The sequence below is a fragment of the Ambystoma mexicanum genome, chromosome 1q (assembly GCF_040938575.1).
Source record: "Ambystoma mexicanum isolate Mex_15411 chromosome 1q, UKY_AmexF1_1, whole genome shotgun sequence".
Taxonomy (NCBI): domain Eukaryota; kingdom Metazoa; phylum Chordata; class Amphibia; order Caudata; family Ambystomatidae; genus Ambystoma; species Ambystoma mexicanum.
Genome location: NC_090922.1, coordinates 30,136,315 through 30,155,405, shown reverse-complemented (window position 1 = coordinate 30,155,405; position 19,091 = coordinate 30,136,315). Strand labels below are relative to the sequence as shown.

The 19,091-nt window shown below is 44.1% G+C and overlaps 1 protein-coding gene across 1 annotated transcript in view; it reads left to right on the top strand.

The window, feature by feature from the left end:
- Positions 1–14,683, top strand: part of PDCD5 (programmed cell death 5) — a 167,326-nt gene extending 152,643 nt beyond the window's left edge. The window contains exon 6 of the mRNA XM_069635450.1: positions 14,002–14,683. Coding sequence (XP_069491551.1) covers positions 14,002–14,043 — 42 coding nt within the window. The 3' untranslated portion in view covers positions 14,044–14,683. The remainder of the gene's footprint in view (positions 1–14,001) is intronic.
- Positions 14,684–19,091: the final 4,408 nt, after the last annotated feature.

The window sequence follows — 19,091 nt, the reverse complement described above, 5'->3', positions numbered from 1 at the left end:
GTCAACCGTGTGGCTGGGCCTTCTGCTCGGCCTATACAGTAGGGAGAGTGGGGTCTGGGGGTGTCTATTCTTTTCAAGAATGTCTTTCCTTCTCCACACTTTGCCTCTGTGGTTTTGCCGTCACATTAATACACCTGCGCTATGGACAGGACACAATTAAAATGTTTCCCTTCCTCTAAAGGCAAATAACCTTGGAAAGACACACATCGGCGGTGCAATAAGTGTCTTTCTCGCGATCACCACGAGGCGTCCTGTCTGTCTTGTCAGCTCCTGCGTCCTAAGACGATCAAGTTGAGTGAAACAGTGGGCGGCCTACATGATGTTGCAGACCAAGGGAAGCCCACACCCCTTGGCCTGCAACACAAGCGAGGCACATCTGGACAAGGAATGTAAAAAACTGTATGCTCTAGGGAAGATAATCACTACTGCAGCAGCATCTTCCACCCAAATTGCCAACAATACCACACTGTTGGCCAGCTATTGTGATGTCCAATGGAACCAGCTGCAAGAGGGCCTGCAGGAGATTCCCGAACCAGTGCTTTTCCCCCCTGCTTACAATTGTCAGAGGGTAAGCCAGTAAACCATAACATCCTTAAAAACACCTTAGATGCTGCTGAGACAGCAGGTAGAAGCCTAGCTCAGGTTACCCTTTTTGAAACGTCACGCCTGGTTAAAGAACTCCGGGTTGAAGCCGGAGACACAAGCGTCGCTCATCAACAAACTGATGGAAGATTCCAAACTGTTTGGCAAGGCTGTAGGTGAGGTGCTGGAAACTGCCAAGAAAGAACATGAGACTTTGAAATCTTTGAACCAGATCACTCAAAGGCCCTTTCAACAGAGGGGGGGGGGGGGAGGAGTTCTTGACACTCCTTTCGCGGACAGTCCTTCAATTGGTCCTCAGGGCAGGAGTCTGCTGCCTCCAATTCATATCCACCAAGAGGACAACGCCTTGGGAAAGGACGGGGTCCCAATGACACCCCCAGAGGCTCCCCGGCCTCCAGTCAGAAATGACTCTCAGATCCGGGTTCCCTCCCATGCCTAACCGGTCGGGGGATGTATAACATCATTACAAGCATGGGAGTGGATTACCACTGACCAGTGGGTGCTCCAGACCGTCGCCGACGGTTGTTGTATCTAGTTCAGCCAACTAGATTCAGACCACTGAAGTCCAGGCATCTAACACCAGAACACCTGAATATCCTGCTGCAAGAGGTCGAGGTCCTGCAGGAAAAGGGTGCAATCGAACTCGTGCCCGTTCAACAGGTAAACAAGGGTATTTATTCGGTGTACGTACTTGTACCCAAAAAGGATCTCACCATGCACCCTGTGCTAGACTTGCGCCCAGCGAACAAATGTATCAAACCCCAAAAGGTTTGCATGGTAACGCTGCAAGAAGTAATCCTCTACTGATGCAGGCGGATTACATGTTGGACATTAAAGATGCATACTTTCATATTTCAATGTTGCCGGCACACAGGAAATACCTAAGGTTCTTGATGGAGGACAAACACTATCAGTTCAAGGTCCTTCCCTTTGGCATTGCCTCAGCCCCAGGAGTATTTACAAAGGTGATGGCAGTTGCAGCAGCTCACCTGCACAGGCAATCCATCCCAGTTTATCCTTACTTCGACGACTGGCTCATAACAGGCGACTCCTACAGAACATTCCTGTCAAACGCCCAAAGGACGATAGACCTATTATTCAGTCTGGGATTCTCCATAAATGAGAAGAAATCCAGCCTCGACCCCAGCCAAGTCGAGCAGTTTCTGGGGGCTCCAATTCGAACAGAAGACTGCCTCCTCTTCCCCTCCAACGAGAGGGTTCAAAACAGGTTGTTTCAGATCCCTCAGTTTGTAGCCAGTCAAGAGGTGCTGGTATGCAAGGCCATGCATCTGTAAGGAATGATGGCATCCTGCATTTACTTGGTTCCTCGCGCACGTTTGCGCTCCATGCAAGAGTGGCTCAACAGCCAGTGGTGTCAGGCCAGTGGACAATAGGACGATCTAGTGGCTGTCTCGGCATCCCTCGTTCTCTCTGCAGTGGTGCTCAAGGGAAAACCTCTTGAAGGGGGAAAACCTTCACCATCCCCGCAGTAGAAGCCATTTTCACGACGGACGCATCCCTCACTGGGTGGGGTGCTCGCCTCCTTCAGCAGACGGTGCACAGCGTTTGGTCCCCAGCAGTAGCATCCAACCACATAAATCTGTTGGAACTGTTAGCAGTGTTCAAAGCACCGAAGGTCTTTCAGACACAGTTGCAGGGAAAGACAGTACTGATGCTCACGGACAGCACCACGGCCATGTACTACCTGAACAAGCAAGGGGGCACTCGCTCTCCAGGTCATTTGGAAATGGGCTCTCAAACACAGGATGTTCCTGTTGTCTCTACACGTTCCAGGGGAACTCAATCTTCTGGAAGACATGCTCAGCAGAGACTTCCCATTGCTTTTAGAGTATGAATGGCGACTACACGAAGTCATTGGCCCTCATTACAAGTCAGGCGGTGGACCATGGTGCTATTAGCACCATGGTCCATGCCGGATTCCGCCATGGTGGATGGCGGAATTACCGCCCCATTTCAAGGTGAGTGGGGCGGTAATTCCCCATTCACCATTTGCCCTTCCCCATTTTTGCCCCATAGGGCATAATGAGGATGGGGAAGGCGCTAATTACGGCACCGTAAATTACGTTGCCGTAATTAGCACCAAAGTCGCTTAGCGCCTTGGACTTTAACGCCTGCAGCAGGCGTTAAAGTGTGAATCAGGCGTTAAGGGTTAACGGCGCCGTTAAACCCTTAACGCCTGACTTGTAATGAGGGCCATAGTCTCCAACGTTTTTTGCAGAATGGGGCTTCCCAGAGATCGACGTTCGCAACTCTGGAGAACTCACACTGTCCAGATTACACCTCCAGGTACCCTCAGAACCGATCCAAGGGGAACGGTCTGTGGATAACATGGTCAGGGAAATTTGTTTACGCTCCCCCGACGCCCCCCCGCCCGACTTCCCTACTCAACAAGATTGTGCACAAGATGCACCAGGAACCAGTCACCAGGATATTGGTGGCCCCAATTTGGGCCTGCCCACCCTGGTTCTCCCATCTGATGGGGAGGTCTCTCTCTCTCTCTCTCTCTCCTCCAATGAAACTACCTTGCCCATAAAACATGCTATCTCAGGACAAGGGGGGGAAACACTTCATCCATGCCCGCAGACACTCAATTTAGTGGCCTGGCTCCTGAGGTCAAAGAGTTCGGGCATCTACAACGTCTGCAGAGATGCATGGATATTCTTATAGAAGCAAGAAAGCCTAACACCAGCCATTGCTACTCCAAAACGCTTTGTCATCTGGTGCAATTCCAAGAGCATCAATCCCATTGACTGCTCTCCTACTAATATTGTATTATACCTGACTCGCCTACTAGACCCGGGTCTAGTTTTTAATTCCCTGAAGGTTCACTTAGCTGCTTTCTCAGCCTATTCCATATCCCAGCGTAAGGTGTTGTGGTGGAAGATCCCTGTAATTAAAGCTTTCATGGAAGGGGTTAAAAGGATTCATCCCCCTATTTCTAACCCGGCTCCCGGATGGGACATTAATGTGGTATTAACCAGACCTATGGGGTCTCCTTTGAACCTATGCACAAGGGAAGTCTCAAAGCACTCACTTAGAAGACCGCCCTTTGATAGTGGCAGTCACTTCAAAAAGGAGAGTCGGTGAACTACAGGTCCTTTCTATTCTAGACCCTTTTGCCAAAATTCAGAGATAAGGTGGTTCTGCGCACATACCCTCGAGTTGCGCCCAAATTTATTTCCAAGTTCCATGTGAACCAGTCAATAGAACTACCAACATTCTTCCAGAACACCACTAACTTGGCAGAAGGAAGCCTACACACACACACACTGGATGTGCGCAGGGCATACTGGAAAGAACTAAACCACTAAGGAAATGTAACCAGTTTTTTGTCTCAGTAGTGGCTGGTATAGAAGGGAATCAATCCTGTCTCTAAATCGGCCATCTCAAGGTGGATTGTCAATTGCATCACACTCTGCTACACTCTTGCCAAGAGATTTACCCTTCAAGCTTCGAGCACACTCTACTCACTGGTGCTTTTCATTGCTTATGTTCCCCTCGGGTCCATTTGCAAAGCAGCAACCTGGAGTTCTGTGCACACCTTTACTAAACACTATTGCCTAGACACACACTCTAGGTCTGATTCTCAGGTGGGACAAGCAGTACTAAGACATCTTTTCACTACTGTTCTTTCTCGCATCCCACCACCAACTCCGGGTACTGCTCGCTAGTCTCACAGCATGTGATCCTAAGCAGATTCACAAGCATCAGAAGACATGCATTACTTACCGTAATAGCATCTCTGATGATTGTATCTGCTTAGATTCACATGCGCCCACCCTTCCTCCCCGCTCCGATGGAAGGAACATAGACATCTTGCTACTGCTTCTCTCTTTCTGTACTCCCTCACGATAGTCATAAGGCTCCCACACGGCAAAATAAATACAATCGGAGGGACCGTGACGCGTGAGGGATTTTGTGTACATTACACATCACGTATGGGATGGTGTTACAGGCACGCCCATGTCGACGTCTCCTTTCGATCCTCGAAAGACCAGATGCAATACTCCGCGATTATCACTAGATGTCAGACTATATACACAGCATGTGTATCTAAGCAGATACAATCATCAGAAATGCTATTACGGTAAGTAATGCATGTCTTCTTCAGTTATTGATCCATGTTAAATCTTTGAGCCACTCATTGAAGGTAAGTGGGCTACAGGACTTGCATTATTTCAGTATACATCTCATTGCTACCAAACAGCCAATGTTTAATAAGGCTCTGTTTTTTGTCCAATGTGTCTTGCCACATTCCTAACATAGCTGACAATGGATATGCGTATATCTGCTTACTAGTGATGCTAGATGGTGCAGCGTAGATTGACTCCCAATATTGTACCAAGCCTGGGCAGCTCCACAACATATGCATCACACCTGTATCTGATGACCCACACCTCAGACATTGGCCATTACAATCATGGTAGATTTTTTTTTTTGTTTGTTTAAGGGGCATATAGTGTAACATGTGCAGTATTTTGTATTGAATCAGTTTGCCTCTGTAGTGAATTTACACATTGCAGTCCATTGCATTTCTGTCAGTTGCATTTAGTTCAGCATTCCTTTTTCACAGGACAGGTCAATTCCCCTAGGGGGTAGTGGTCAACATTTCCCTGTGCATATAGCGGACAGCACATGGCGACACCCTACCGAGTTGGTGATATGACAGTTTGGTTTCTGGGGGTTCCTTTGAGTATTCTGACCATTTATCATGTAATGTAGCTCGCAGTCTGTAATAGTGTAGTACATCGGTGAGTGTTTATTTTTACAGCTGTCTAGTGACATAAATTCACCTTCTAAGAATAGGTCCCCAATAGTCTGATATCCCAGGGGCTCTCATCTCTGCTAAATTGCCAGATCGTCTGTAGGTGTTAAAAGGGGGTAGTTCCATAAAGGAAGCCAGCAATAATATGGGTTCTTTACTTTCAGTCTGGTAAATATGCGCTTCCATCCCTCCAACGTGCACTGCACCAGGTAGAACTGACAAGAGTATACAAAGATGACTGTCTAGTACGAATGTCATCAATTCCGTCCCGCCAACTGCCTTCCTTTCTAGCATGACATGTGGTGGAGCGGCATCTGTGCAGTATCAGTGGGTAGCATGCTGAGATTGGGCCGCCAACCAGTACATTGGCCCGTTGAATATCCCCAGTGCGTATGGTAGCAACATATTTGACCATTTCTTTCTGCACCGCTCCGGCATGCAACATAAATTGGGACATGCTTCGGTGGAGATTCAGAAAAATTGTTTTCCCGGCCAGGTTTGAACATTCACAAATGTATGCAGCATCTTGGGTACAAGTATAATTTTTATTAAAGACATTCTACCCACTAGAGACATGGATATACGGGACCAGGCAGACATTTTAGCATCTGCATATTTTTGCAGAGAAATGTAGCTGGCCGTGATAAGCGTATCTTTAGCTGTAGTCACTGTCGCATCAAGGTATTTTAACCTGTCCAGAGACACTTTTTTAATTGGGATTGTGGGGGCAGGGAGTATTGTCTGTCAGAGGGAGTATTTCTGATTTACTGTGGTTTACGGTAAATCTGGTGTATGTACCAATCTGGGCTATGTCGTGCATTATTGGGTCCAAGTTATGCTGTGGGTCAATGCATAATAATAATACAACGTCTGCATAAAGTGATAGGAGTTCAGGGATGCCTGTTATTGGAATACCTCTTTTACGGTGACTAGAGCGGATCAGTTCCGCCATGTGTTCTATAGCTAGCGCCGACCGCAGCGGTGCCAGGGGGCAACACTTGTTGAGTGCCTCTAGCGCATTCAAATGAAGCAGATTGGGTGCCGTTTGTGAGAACAGCAGCCATAGGTTTTGTGTAGTAATTTAATGTAACTTATAGAAGTGCCCCCATGCTGCATTTCTCCAGGACTGCAAATAAAAAAGGCCACAAAACCATGTCCTATGCTTTCTGGGCGTCTGTGGCTATCGCCAGTGTGTTTGCTTCTGGGGAAATGCATGCCATCACGTTAAATAAACGCCTCAGGTTGAGGGATGTTGCCCTGCCTGGGTTCTCCCCTGCTCCCCTCCCTTGCATTGTCGCGCTCTGAAACACTTGTGTATGAGCGCGATACAAATAAAATATCATATCATATACCACCTGATCATGATGGGTCAGAGCAGGCATTAAGGGGAGCAATCTGTTGGCTAGGCCTTTAGCATAGATTTTGGTGTCAACGTTCATTAATGATGGCGGCATGTAGGAGCCGCATTCATTTGTTTTCCCCGGCTTCAGTAAAACTATCGCTGTGGCTTTGCGAAGGGATAATGGTAGTTGGCCAGTAAAGACAGATTCTTCCTAGAGTTTCAATAACAATGGAACTAATAAGGACCCATTTTCCGTGTAGAATTCGGCAGTAAGCCCATCCGAAGCCTTGTTTCCGGGTAGATCTTAAATCGCCTGCATAAGTCCTGCTCCTGTTATTATGGCGTTTAATTGCGTTCTTACATCGGGGCATAGGAGGGACATGGGGATATTGTTTAATAGGGCACCCAGTTCATGTAGCTCTCCATGTTTGTGATATAGAGTATTGTAGAATCTTGTAAACCCATCATTAATGCCCTGCTCTGTGTGTACCATATTGATCGTCCCTTGTCTTTCACACGACTATATGATCATGCCCCCCCCCTCCCACTCCTCACCAGGTTAGCCAACGGTTTCCCAGATTGGTTTGGCAAAACACTGTCTGCCAGCTGCCTGAAGGCTTCAAGTTGCTCTCAAATTATCGCAAGGGTTTTTCTGTTAGGTAGTGCAGCATATTGCTGCTCCGAAATCTGGATTCTCCCTTCGGAATTCGCCAGGTCCCTACCTATGGTGCGTAATACTCAGTTATTGTGACCTCGCCATTCCTTGTATGTATATTTTAAATGCTTGCCACAAAGTAGCCTGCAACACTGTCCCATTATCATTGGACAGAAAATATGTATGGATATCTAAGAACTGATGGTCTACAAACTGACTTGAACCTCCACATACCACAGTCTATCTGGGCGTTGTCCCACATCAGAGATATTATCGGGGAGTGGTCAGAGTAGTTTTGAGGACATATATCCGCTTCAGTCATTTGTCCCACCAGGTAGTTGGATATCCGGAACATGTCTACGCTTGAAAACGTATTGTTTACAGTGGAGTAGTATGTGGATCGCCTCTGTCGGGTGCAGTTTACGCCATATATTGTGTAAATGAAACCTACACAATTAACTTGGAGACCAGAGGCAATATTTTCTACGACCACTAGTGAACAGCCCTCTACAAAAGAACACATTTTTAACAATACACAATGTTCACTCGGTCACTTGCTTCCCCAAATCCATATCTGGTTGTACCTTACTGCATGAGATTAACAGCCATTAAATTATCATATAATGCACCAAATTGTATCAAAAAATAGGTATTTATTTTCCGTATTTCAACAATAAAAAACTTTTCTTTTTTTCTTTTTTCACAACTCCAATTTCTAGAGAGTTTTTAAATAGTATGCCAAATGACAATATAAACAACATTTACATACATTATTTCTATGTATATTCAATCTCATGTAATATTCAATCATTTAATACTTTTCGAAATTCATCTCTTAACTTGGATCTGTAAATTGCTCACCTCTCTCATAGAGATAAACATCTCAGTCCGTAAAACATTTCACTTTGTCATCATAAAACCCATGCTTACTTTCATACCGCATTCATACCATATCCGACATGTTTCATTCCTTTCACACTTACAAACTACTAACAAGGAAATTCTTCAGGGGTATAATTTACACCACATTCAATTAAATGTACAGTTGTATTTGTCTTTTTATAGACTTAATTTCTTGAAGGGATCGGCTTTCAATGGGGTTCCGTCACTCCTTTCTTTAAGATCCAACCTTCTAACGGATACACTGTGGGAAGCAAGTGTGTGATAATCGAATTTTAGTACTCGAGATATCATCCCGGTCGACATTTATATTATGTACAATGAAACCTATCCAGTATTGTGCCAATACAACTGGCTGCTTTCGATAGCAGTCTGGCGCTGGAACCAGTACGGGCAAGAGTTAGACCTAATAAAGTGTTCATATTCTCCCAAACCCCCCCCCCCCCCGCCCCGCCCACACCCCTCAATGACTGCAGTGGACATGTATGGTAGTAGCAGGTCTGCTACCTTCTTAAAAGCTGGGATCGTCAAGATTAGTCCTGAATGTGTTCACTAGCATGATCTTTGTTAAGCAATTTGCCATGTATAATATATCGACCCCTCTGGGTCTGTGTGTATGTAATTACATGCAAGTCGTAAAGAAAGAAACAGAGAGAAAATCAGCTAGAGGCCCAACAGCGCTGGACTAGAGTGACCTCCCACAACAATTCAAAATTGAAATGCTCGCCTGTTTGTATAGGCCGAGCGGAGGCTCAGAATTCCAAGAAATGGTGTAGTTCATGATATACTTCATACAGTGGAAAAGAATCTCATTAAATTCCTAGAACAAGATAATTCACAACATAGGGCACCATATAAGGAAGCTGTAAGAAAACATAAAAACCGGAAAAACGGTCAGAATTTAAAGGCTAAGGGCCGTACATATTATGAATATTTCAAATAAACTGTAGATATTACCCCCTCTAATCTAGCAGGGCTGTTGCAGTGACAAACATTGCCAAAGAATGGATTGTACCATGTGTAAACTGTGCTCGAATGAATAAAGCCTAATGGCAGCCAAAGTACTCCTGCTTGCCAGAGAAACTAATAACAAACGAATGGGAAGTACGTGTAACCACACTGAATGCTCATACCCATGTCTGAGCGTAATGCTTCTCGCACTTAATCGCTGATGTATGTGACTCGTCTGTAAAATGCATAACGCGGTACAGCGAGATCAGGACCGACACGAGAAATATGGAGAAACAAATTACTTAAGATGACAACTTCCTCGTGTGCAGTGGTGATGGGACTAGCAGCTGAACCTCGATACGCGTGTCACGGGAGGGAAAGACCCACGGTATCAAGAAAACGTAAATGTAGCCAACGTGCAGGCACAAACATCTCGCAAGAGACCTCTAGAGCAAGTGAAAAAGCTCTAGGGTAAGTGGCTTAAGTTACCATGGTAACAAGGCACTTCTGGCCATATATCGCAAATAACAATGCATGCCAACGTGTCGAAGGTAGAAAGACACGGTTGTAGAAATTAAATAGAAATAACACAACCCAACCTTAGGTTGTTACCACTATGCCAAACAATACAGCATATGGAGAAAACGGACCACAGTCGTCTGTGGGCGATCAAGCCCATCTCCATGAGCTGTCTCTCTTTAGGTGGTAAATGGGTGGAACCAAAGGGACATAAAGGGATAACTGGGAAATATATCGCAAAGGAGGAGCACAATATTAGAATGCTCGAACCAAGAAGTGCTTGGGAATTCATTGTGGATCATTGCATATAGCAATAAAGGCAATTACGTTTGGTAACTCTGGGTATTATACATCCACCATTGTTCACACTGGGATGGCCTGTTGGCAATGGAATATGAGTTTACGCCCCTAACTAGATCAAGTGCCCACCATCTGAGTTCATCACAACTGTGATTCTTTTCGATAGTGGAAGACCAAAGGTGATGTCGTACTTTTGGTCCTAATCTTGGACTTGTGCTCCATAATTCTAAATGTAACAGGCCTGGATGTTTTGCCGATATATGATTTGGAGCATGGGCAGATGATAATGTATGACATTCTTGGAATTGCAGGTCGTGTGATCTTTGAGAGTCCAAAGTTTCTTGTTGATGGTGACCGTGCTGCATGCCGAAGTAGACTCACATTGGCAACAGTAACCACATGGAAAGTGTCCGCAAATCTTTTTAGAACCCTATAGGCCAGAGATGGTTTTTGCCCCTTGTTTGACTCCTGCTCTGTCAGCTTTAGATGGCAAATTTTTCATTTTTATTATTTTTTTATTCAGCATAGTACCTATTCGGGCCCCATGTTGCTGTGAAAGATGCATTTACGACTTCAACTACTGTCTCCGGTAAGAGCAGTATCCGAACATCATGACGGTTCACATAGGCTATAATTCTTCTCGTCTTGGTGCAATTCCCCAGTCCTCTAATGTTCCAGCTAAGGACTCGAATCGTCTCCAGGTTGGCTTAAAGTAGAAGTATATTGAATGTCTGTTGCGTAAGTGCCATTTCGTTGCCATTAGATTCTGTATGATGATCACATTCATTTTACGTGTATATAGCTGAACATTCTCCCCCATTTTACCCCAACGTGTAGCCCCACATCAGGGCCATGTATATCCCCTCCCTCCCCCTCCCATTTACCTCGCTGCCCCAGTCAGTTATGCACCACACCAACTTGTGCATTCGTATGTTCCCCAAAAAAAAAACTTCCAAGCCAATCAACAGCCGCCACAGAACATTTGGGCAAGTATTGTGATTTATGGGCAACAGCCCTATTCAGGGTTAATCCATTTGCATTACAATGTTAACACATTACTAAGTCAAAATGATTTACATCATATAAAAGGTAGTTGAGCCAAAGTATTTAAAGAGTTTGCCCCAAGTACCTTCATTAGAGCATCGGTGTACCTACAGTTTAGTCAAGGATGATGGAGATGGCGGAGATGTCGTGCCAGTATCATCTTCTACTGGTTTAGAGGTGATTGTATGTTAACCCCAATGTAGTTCGCTGCTTCCTACGGGAGGGTGAAGAATAATGACTTTCCCCAGTATAAAATGCATCGGTGCGCTGGATATAGCATAGCATATGGAATCACTCTTTCCTCAAGCATACGTTGCACACCTAAAAGGGATCTGCTTTTGTGTTGAATGGCCATAGAGAAATATGGGTACAAGTGAATTGTAGTGTTGTAGTGTAACAGCCCTTTGTCAGTCTCTGTAATTGAGTAATTTAGCCATAATTACCCTAGGAGGAGCCCTGGGTTTAGGAGGTGATGTGGTGTTCTGTGGGCTCTTTCCACCACAAACATTGTGGAGAGGTTTTGCTTATCGAACTCGGAAGGTTCTCAACACTCTCTTCCAAGGGGCCATGACTAAAGGTTTCTGGCAGGCCAATTATGCGTATTTTACTCCTCTTTGAGCGAAATTCCAAGTAGTTACATTTGGACAAGGCTCCTTTCAGATCCGTAAAGACCTTAGGCATTTGAGCTTTCAAGGTAATTATGACATCTTCTGTTGATCCAATGCGTGCTTCTGCCTCCGTCCTGCAGGTGCAAACCTTTTCCATTCAGTGTATTTATATTAGTCGTAATGTCATCTAGTTATCAGTCATGTAGGCAAATCCAGCTTGCATGCTGTGCATCACTTGCTTAAGGCTTAGTGGCTCATTAGAAGTTTTGCAGGAAGCCATGTCTATTTGAGGTTCAAAAGATTTGTCCTGTCGAGTTGGATTAGTTTGTCCTGCAAAAGCATCCAGTGTGTTCTGCTTCTTTTGATAAGCTCACCCTCTGGGCATGATTAGTTATGTCTCTTCTAGGCAAAGCGTGGCTTTCATCAGTGGGTACCAGTAATGTGGCAGGGTGCCAGTCTCGGCATCTTGGACGTTTTTGTATGATATATTTTTTTTGTGTTTGTGAGCGGCTTAGCGTGATTACCAGCCTTATAGTTAACATACAAAACTGCTTTTCTGATAGCCATCACCTTGATGAGATGAATCGGTGAGCTACAGACAATATCTGTTCAAAGACCCTTTCTTTGTAATCCACAAGGGACAAGGTGGTCCTTGGAACACAAACTAGGTTTTCACCAAAATTCATCTCCAAGTTTCATGTCAACCAATCCATTGAACTACCTACTTTGTGCCAAAATCATCTAACTCCGCTGAAAGAAGCCTGCATACTTTAGATGTAAGGAGGGCAGTCTTTTACTATGCAAACAAAACCTCGAAGGAAAACCAATCAGCTCTTTGTTTCCATAGCACATGGTAGGGAAGGTGATCACCTCTCTTAAAAAAATAAAAAATTAAATGCCATCTCCAGATGTATAGTCAAATGCATACAGCTGTGCTATTCACTATCTAAAAAGACCCTAACCTTTACTCACAGAGGTACTGGAGCTACTCTAGCAATTATTGCAAACGCCCCCATAGACGCTATTTGCAAAGCAGCTACTGGAGTTCCATTCATACCTTTACGTAGCATTATTGCATTGACACACTCTCTAAAGAAGATTCCCAGGTGGGACAAGCGGTGCTAAAACATGTATATGCTGCTGTACCTTATCACAACCCACCACCTTCTCCAGATACTGCTTGCTAATCTATGCATAGCATGTGAGCTGAGGAGATCCACAAGCCTCAGATGGCATACATTACTCACTGCAATCTTATTTCTGATGCTTGTGTCTGCTTAGATTCACATGCGCCCTCCCTTCCTGATATTTATTGCTCTTTTCGGCTTTATTACATCTGTACTCATGCTATGCAACCTCATGTCAGGAACAAAATAATTTAAGGGACCTTGACGTGTGAAGGACCATGGGTACAGTAGATGTCACATTAGGGGACAGTATTAATAACACACCCATTTGATGTCCCTGTTTGAGTTTCGAAAACAAGTCAGCCTGTGCATAGCATGTGAATCTAAGCAGATACAAGCCTCAGAAGTGTGTGTGTGTGTGTGTGTGTGTGTGTGTGTGTGTGTGTGTGTGTGTGTATGTGTATATATATATATATATATATATATATACACACACATACACACACATACAAGAAAGCGTACTCATTACATAATAAAGCTGTTGGTGTTAATCTGGGGATTGAAGCTAAATGGTCTGACTTCAGTATTGTCTTGGTTAATTCAGGAGCTTCTATTTTCCAAAACATTGCCACTGATGGTACATTACTGTATTAGTGATTCAGTTCCTCATGCACAATAAAATGTTATATTAAGTAAGGCTATCAGATAAATATTCTCTCTCAAATCCAACTGTTGTTGACATTTGGTAGTGGATCATGCCTTTCATGAGGTTGTATAATTATGTGTTCGTACAGTTAAAAAATAAATGCACCGGGTGCACCATTTAAAACACAATGGCTATATGTAGCATGCACAACATGTGAACAATTTATCTGAACATGAGAAGACTGAGACTTTGGTTTCCATAATTGGTCAACTGTATTTTGGAGAAGCATGCTCATCAATAAGCAGCATTTATTCATTTTGCTAGGATCTGCATGTGTGGAAAGTAAATTGGAATTAAGTGCAGTGTAATCAAATATGCTGGTGATTTGTCAAATACAATGTTAGTGTGGCTTTTGTATCCTGTGTTATGTGAATGTGAAGCATGCCCTGAATAATGAGGGTCTGAGACCATTGCATGAAAACTAGCCAAGATTAGTGATGTGCAACTGTTTTGATTTCAGTTCAACAGAAGAAAAGTAATGGACTCTGATGATGAGGACTGAAAATATACTTTTCTGAAAATTTCTTTTGGAGGTTGCGGTTGACAACTGAAATGGAAAAGAAAATATTCAGAAGAAATGTTTTGGATTGTGCATGTGTTTCTCAACAGAGCCCTATGTTGCTCCACTTTCTATGTAATACACATGGACATATTTTAAATAATAAAGACAGACACTGCTTTTTGTAAAAAAAAAATTTAAAAAATTGCACAACAGCCTATTTTGAGAGACTTTGGTGAATGAAATACCAAGACTCCCATCTCTTAATACCCAAGCTTTCATGCTCCTTGAGGTAAGCAATTGCAGAATTTGATCAAGACAAATATTGAAGACATTAATTCACCTTATTCCATGATTTTTGCAATTTTTCATTGTTGGTCCGTCTAACATACCCTCTTATTTGGCTTCTTTCAAATGCTAATTTACTGTTTGCACATAATCGCCCTGTTTATTTGCCATTGCTGCTGCCCCTGCCTTGAATCTTGATTTAGGTTAATACTATTCACTGTATTTTCGCTTTGAGCCTTTGTTGACTATAACATTGAAAAATGTTGTAATTAGTTTTCATGTATGTACCCAATATTAAAAAGTATGTGTATTGGTGTTACTAATCTAGAAATGATTAGACACTAAGTTAATGCCACCAATTTTCACTCCTTTTTGTGACTTTAATGCTTTTAGCTTGTGCCAATGTTTTGAGATGTATTAAAGAATCCTATGTTTCACTGCTTAGTTACACACGTACACCAAAAACATTGATATAGAAAGAAAGGCACTGCTTCATAAACTGATCTCTAGCTCAAGTGAGAAGTAGAATAAAAAGTACTCTTGAAACCTGATACTTTAATAAAGGTTCTCACTGTGATCTGTTGTAGTCTGGAGGAGCCATGACATAATTTTAACTAATGCATCCTTCAAAGCAACCCATACCATGGTGCCCCAAAAAAATGAATTGGAGGTTGAAATGGCAGAGGGGAGGGGAAGGGGAGGGGAAGGGAGGGGAAGGGAAGGGAAGGGAAGGGTGGAGGGAGGAGGTGGGAGGGGGTTTGCCTCAAGTTTGTTAAGGGCGCCCAGTACCATACAGTGAAGATCACCAACCCCACAGGAGGCTTTGCTGGCCAATACATAGTCGCTTACACACAGAAAGGTATTTTAGTGCCACAGGTACCAAAATATGCTCTGGCGAAACATGCTAGTAAACGTGGTGTTGAACCCTAACAAGTAAAGGTCACCGAGATGGCCCACTATGTAGAACCTACTAAAATCAATGATGGAAGGAAATACGGTGCAGTACAATGGTGATACGAAGGCGTTTGGCACTGGAAAACCCCATCACACCAGAGGAACACATGATGCTGAAAACTGTACAGACGCTGAATAGTTCACACAATGGCCTAATGAAGGCAAAGGAATTATGGCACTGAAAAGATGGACTCCCGTGTTACTTAAAAAAAAATAAAATAGTAGTGGAAGTGTTGGAAAGTGTTCCTGCAATCTGCGGTTCGGCATGGATTGGAACGACTGGTGACCAGATCACGAAAGTAAGCGATGTAAACTTGCACTTAGCTGCTTTGTTGTTGCTTGTGGAAAAGAAATAGGTTAAATATGCCAGGCAAATTGACATAAAGGAGCGGTTACAATTTGAGGGATAGAGATACAAACACTTAAGTATGTTGTAGGGAATGCTGTCAATTGTGAAAAGCAATCCGAATCACTTACACTTCTGTCTGCTAATGGAGTGCAGCAGGATGGTGCTAATGGATTTCTTTCCAATTGAGCCAGCAATTGTTATTAATGTCCCCGGTGTTCCTGCTGCTATTGATTTGGAGGGAAAGTCCTTCGAAAAAAGTAATGGTGGGCACACAATAGCACAAGATTTACGGTGGTGGATGATTATTAGAATTGTTATTTACTACAGAAAACCATCAATGGATGTGATGAAGCAGAGTCCATGGTAGGGGTTGAATGAAACAGGTGGAGTGTTGGAGAGTGGTGAAAGCAATTTGCACAGTGACACCCAAGGCACTAACATGAGAATTTCTGCCTCACTGAACCTATATGTGAAGCAGGACGAATTGGGAAGCACAACAGTTGCTGACGATCTGCATGATAATTGCAAGTCTAGATTATGATGCTGCAATTTGCATTGCAAGTATTGCTCTGATTGTGTGGGAAGATTCTTCAGTATGTTTTGACTATTAATTGCAACCACCAGGCGATTTATCTTGATGACAGGAGCCAGGAGGAGTTAATAGCAGCATCTGAATCCAATCGTTAAGCAATGCCCTCACTAATATGGGTAGTGACCAGCATCACTGTTCAAATAATGAATTGGAACTTGTAGAAGACAGAGGTATCTGGATCTGAGGTAGTATATCTAACTCTTAAAAGCATTTGATAAAAACAAAATGCTAACTGAGGCAAAAATGGGCTGCAGACAACTGATCGCGTGCTCAAGGATTCCATTAATTTGTTGTGCCATGTGAAAACATCCAAATTAACTACAAAATAAGGAAAAGAGCCAACCGGAAGGAAAAAATGGCAGGTCGTATTCCCCATATATTAACTAGCTGGTTAAGTATGTGATGACGTTCAAAGGACAGAAAAGATTCATGATGAGGAACACTCCGAAACAAAGCTCAAAAGTAGCAGTGTGATCTACAAAGATCAATGCTTGCCACCAGATTGTCGAACAAAAACAGGATTTGTAACCTCTGTGAAATGCCAGCAAAAGTCAATTTTGCACTCTAAAGCCTGTTAAAATAAAAGAGAATCTTTCACAGTTAAATGGCTTCATGTGAAAGAAGCGAACAAGAGAGTAAACTGGTCTGATCTATCGAACTTATTGTGCCAAATTTTGCAGATATGAGTTTTGGATACTTCCGACTTGGATTTTGTTGAACCATTGGATTGATATAATCCAAATGTTTCACATATTCATTGTTCGACTGAGGAATCGGTAAAGATTATACAGTCCCACGGCGAAAACATCTTAAAGTTGGGCTATGCGCTGGACATCAAGGAAGGCCTTGTGACATTTGAAGAAAATAATAATCTTTTACATTTAATTGAGAGCCTAAAGACGACCACAGCGTCTAGTGGCAAGCCAGATAATCGTATCATCTCCCAGGATGGTATCATGTCCTGAAATGGCTACTGGAATCTTTTTTTTTTTTTTTACTTACTTTATTGACATTTCATTTAATCAACACAAACAACCCACCAGATAATGCTCCCCCACCCCACCCTATAGATAACCCTCTTAATCCAATCAAGTCCGAACCCAACATCCACATAGTCCTGCTTCTCCACGCCAATGAGGCTGAATAGTCCAAATTGCCAAGTCCTCGAAGAGGGCCTCAGGGAGTGGGTGAAGATCCCACCACGAGATCAGACCGAGCGGGGATCCCCGCATAGCAGGGGACTCCGGCCTCTCCCTCCCCGACTGTTTGAGGAGGTATAGCGTGTACGCATCCCGTATCCGTTTGTCACCACGGTAATTCCCCCTCATTGCATCCCATCTAGTCTCCATGTCATTACAATACAATATGTCCTTCGACCACTGGGCAATTGTCGGACTCCACTTCTTACCCCATCCCATAGCCACGTGACGTTTTGCCAGGATGAAGAGAAGGCCTGTCAGCTTCCTAGTTTCCTTAGGTATCTGCTCAGTATACCCCAGTAACGCCTGCACGGGGTCTGGTATAAGCCGTTGTCCCACAATATCTCCAACCACCACAAACACCTGTTGCCAGAATTGCATCAGCTCCCCACACTCCCAAGCCACATAAAGAAATCCTGCCGCCTCTTGTCCACACCTAATACAGGCCCCTGACCTCTGAGGGAAATAATCTTTTAGCTGGGCCGGGGAGTAATAACATTGGTGCAAGAATTTAAAGTGGATCAACCTAAAGTTCGAGTTAATCGCCCCCTTCTTAGTCACCTCACAACAGTACTTCCATACCTTGGCAGGCAAGTCCCTTCCCAGTGATCTCTCCCACAACTCCTTTGACATTCTACTACCTGGCCTACCCTTCAGAGCCAGCCCATACAGTTCAGATAGCACCCGCCGCCCTATGCCTCCCCCTATCACCTTATCAAGCATCCCAGCCACTGGGGGCGAGTCGGGGAAAGATGGGAACAACTGCTGCAGTGTCACCTTAAGACTGTGGTACAGAAACGCATCTAGTGCCGAAGGGGCCCCTTTCTCCCTCAGCTGATCAATGGAGATGAACTTCCCACCCAGAAACGGGTCCCCCAGCTTAGCAACCCCTAATCGTTTCATCATGGCTACAAAACGAGCCTCGCTAGTCTGGGGAACACCGGGAATAAATATATGTGGAAGTTCCGGTGAGTAGAGTACACTGCCAGTGGGCGCATGTTCCAGAAGGGACCAGGCCCAGCATGTAAGCTCCACCAGGTTCCGAGGAAACCACGAGTGGCCCGGGGCCATCTGTCATGATCACCAAAAAGATGCCTAAAATAGTTCTTAACAAAATCAGGTCATCTGCTTATTACTCCTAGTTGGAGGGCAAGCGATGCTGTTTATTTCCTAAGGCTAAATGGTTACTTCCTAAAAGCACAACATGGCTGTCAAGGCAGCCTTATGAAGATTGCAGTGCTGGTCTAGGTGTTCAGATTCTGTAGCTATATAAGCCCCTCCCCTTGAGCGCTCTGCATCGTCTTCTGCATTGCAGAGTGATGTTTACCCAAGTCCTGTCACAGAGATTAAATGTCGTAGTGATTCCATGTATCTTTCTTAGTATTTCCCTTGTGAATCCTCCTAATTTTAGATCCCCTGCCTCTCCCTTTCCAAGCCCTCCCCGAATATTCCTTTCTGGACCTCTCCTCTTTTTCCAGTCACGTCGAGGGGTTTTTCCCTCCGTTCACTCCAGCTGTTCGAGCCAGACACCGCAAGTACTATTGCAATGTATTGTGTCTCATAGTTTATCTACTTGCCGAGGTACGTTGTTTTGGCAGTGTGTGTAAATAGTTGGTGAAGAGATTTAGAAGCCTGTTATTTCTTGCTATTTTACGGTGCGCGTTGAGTT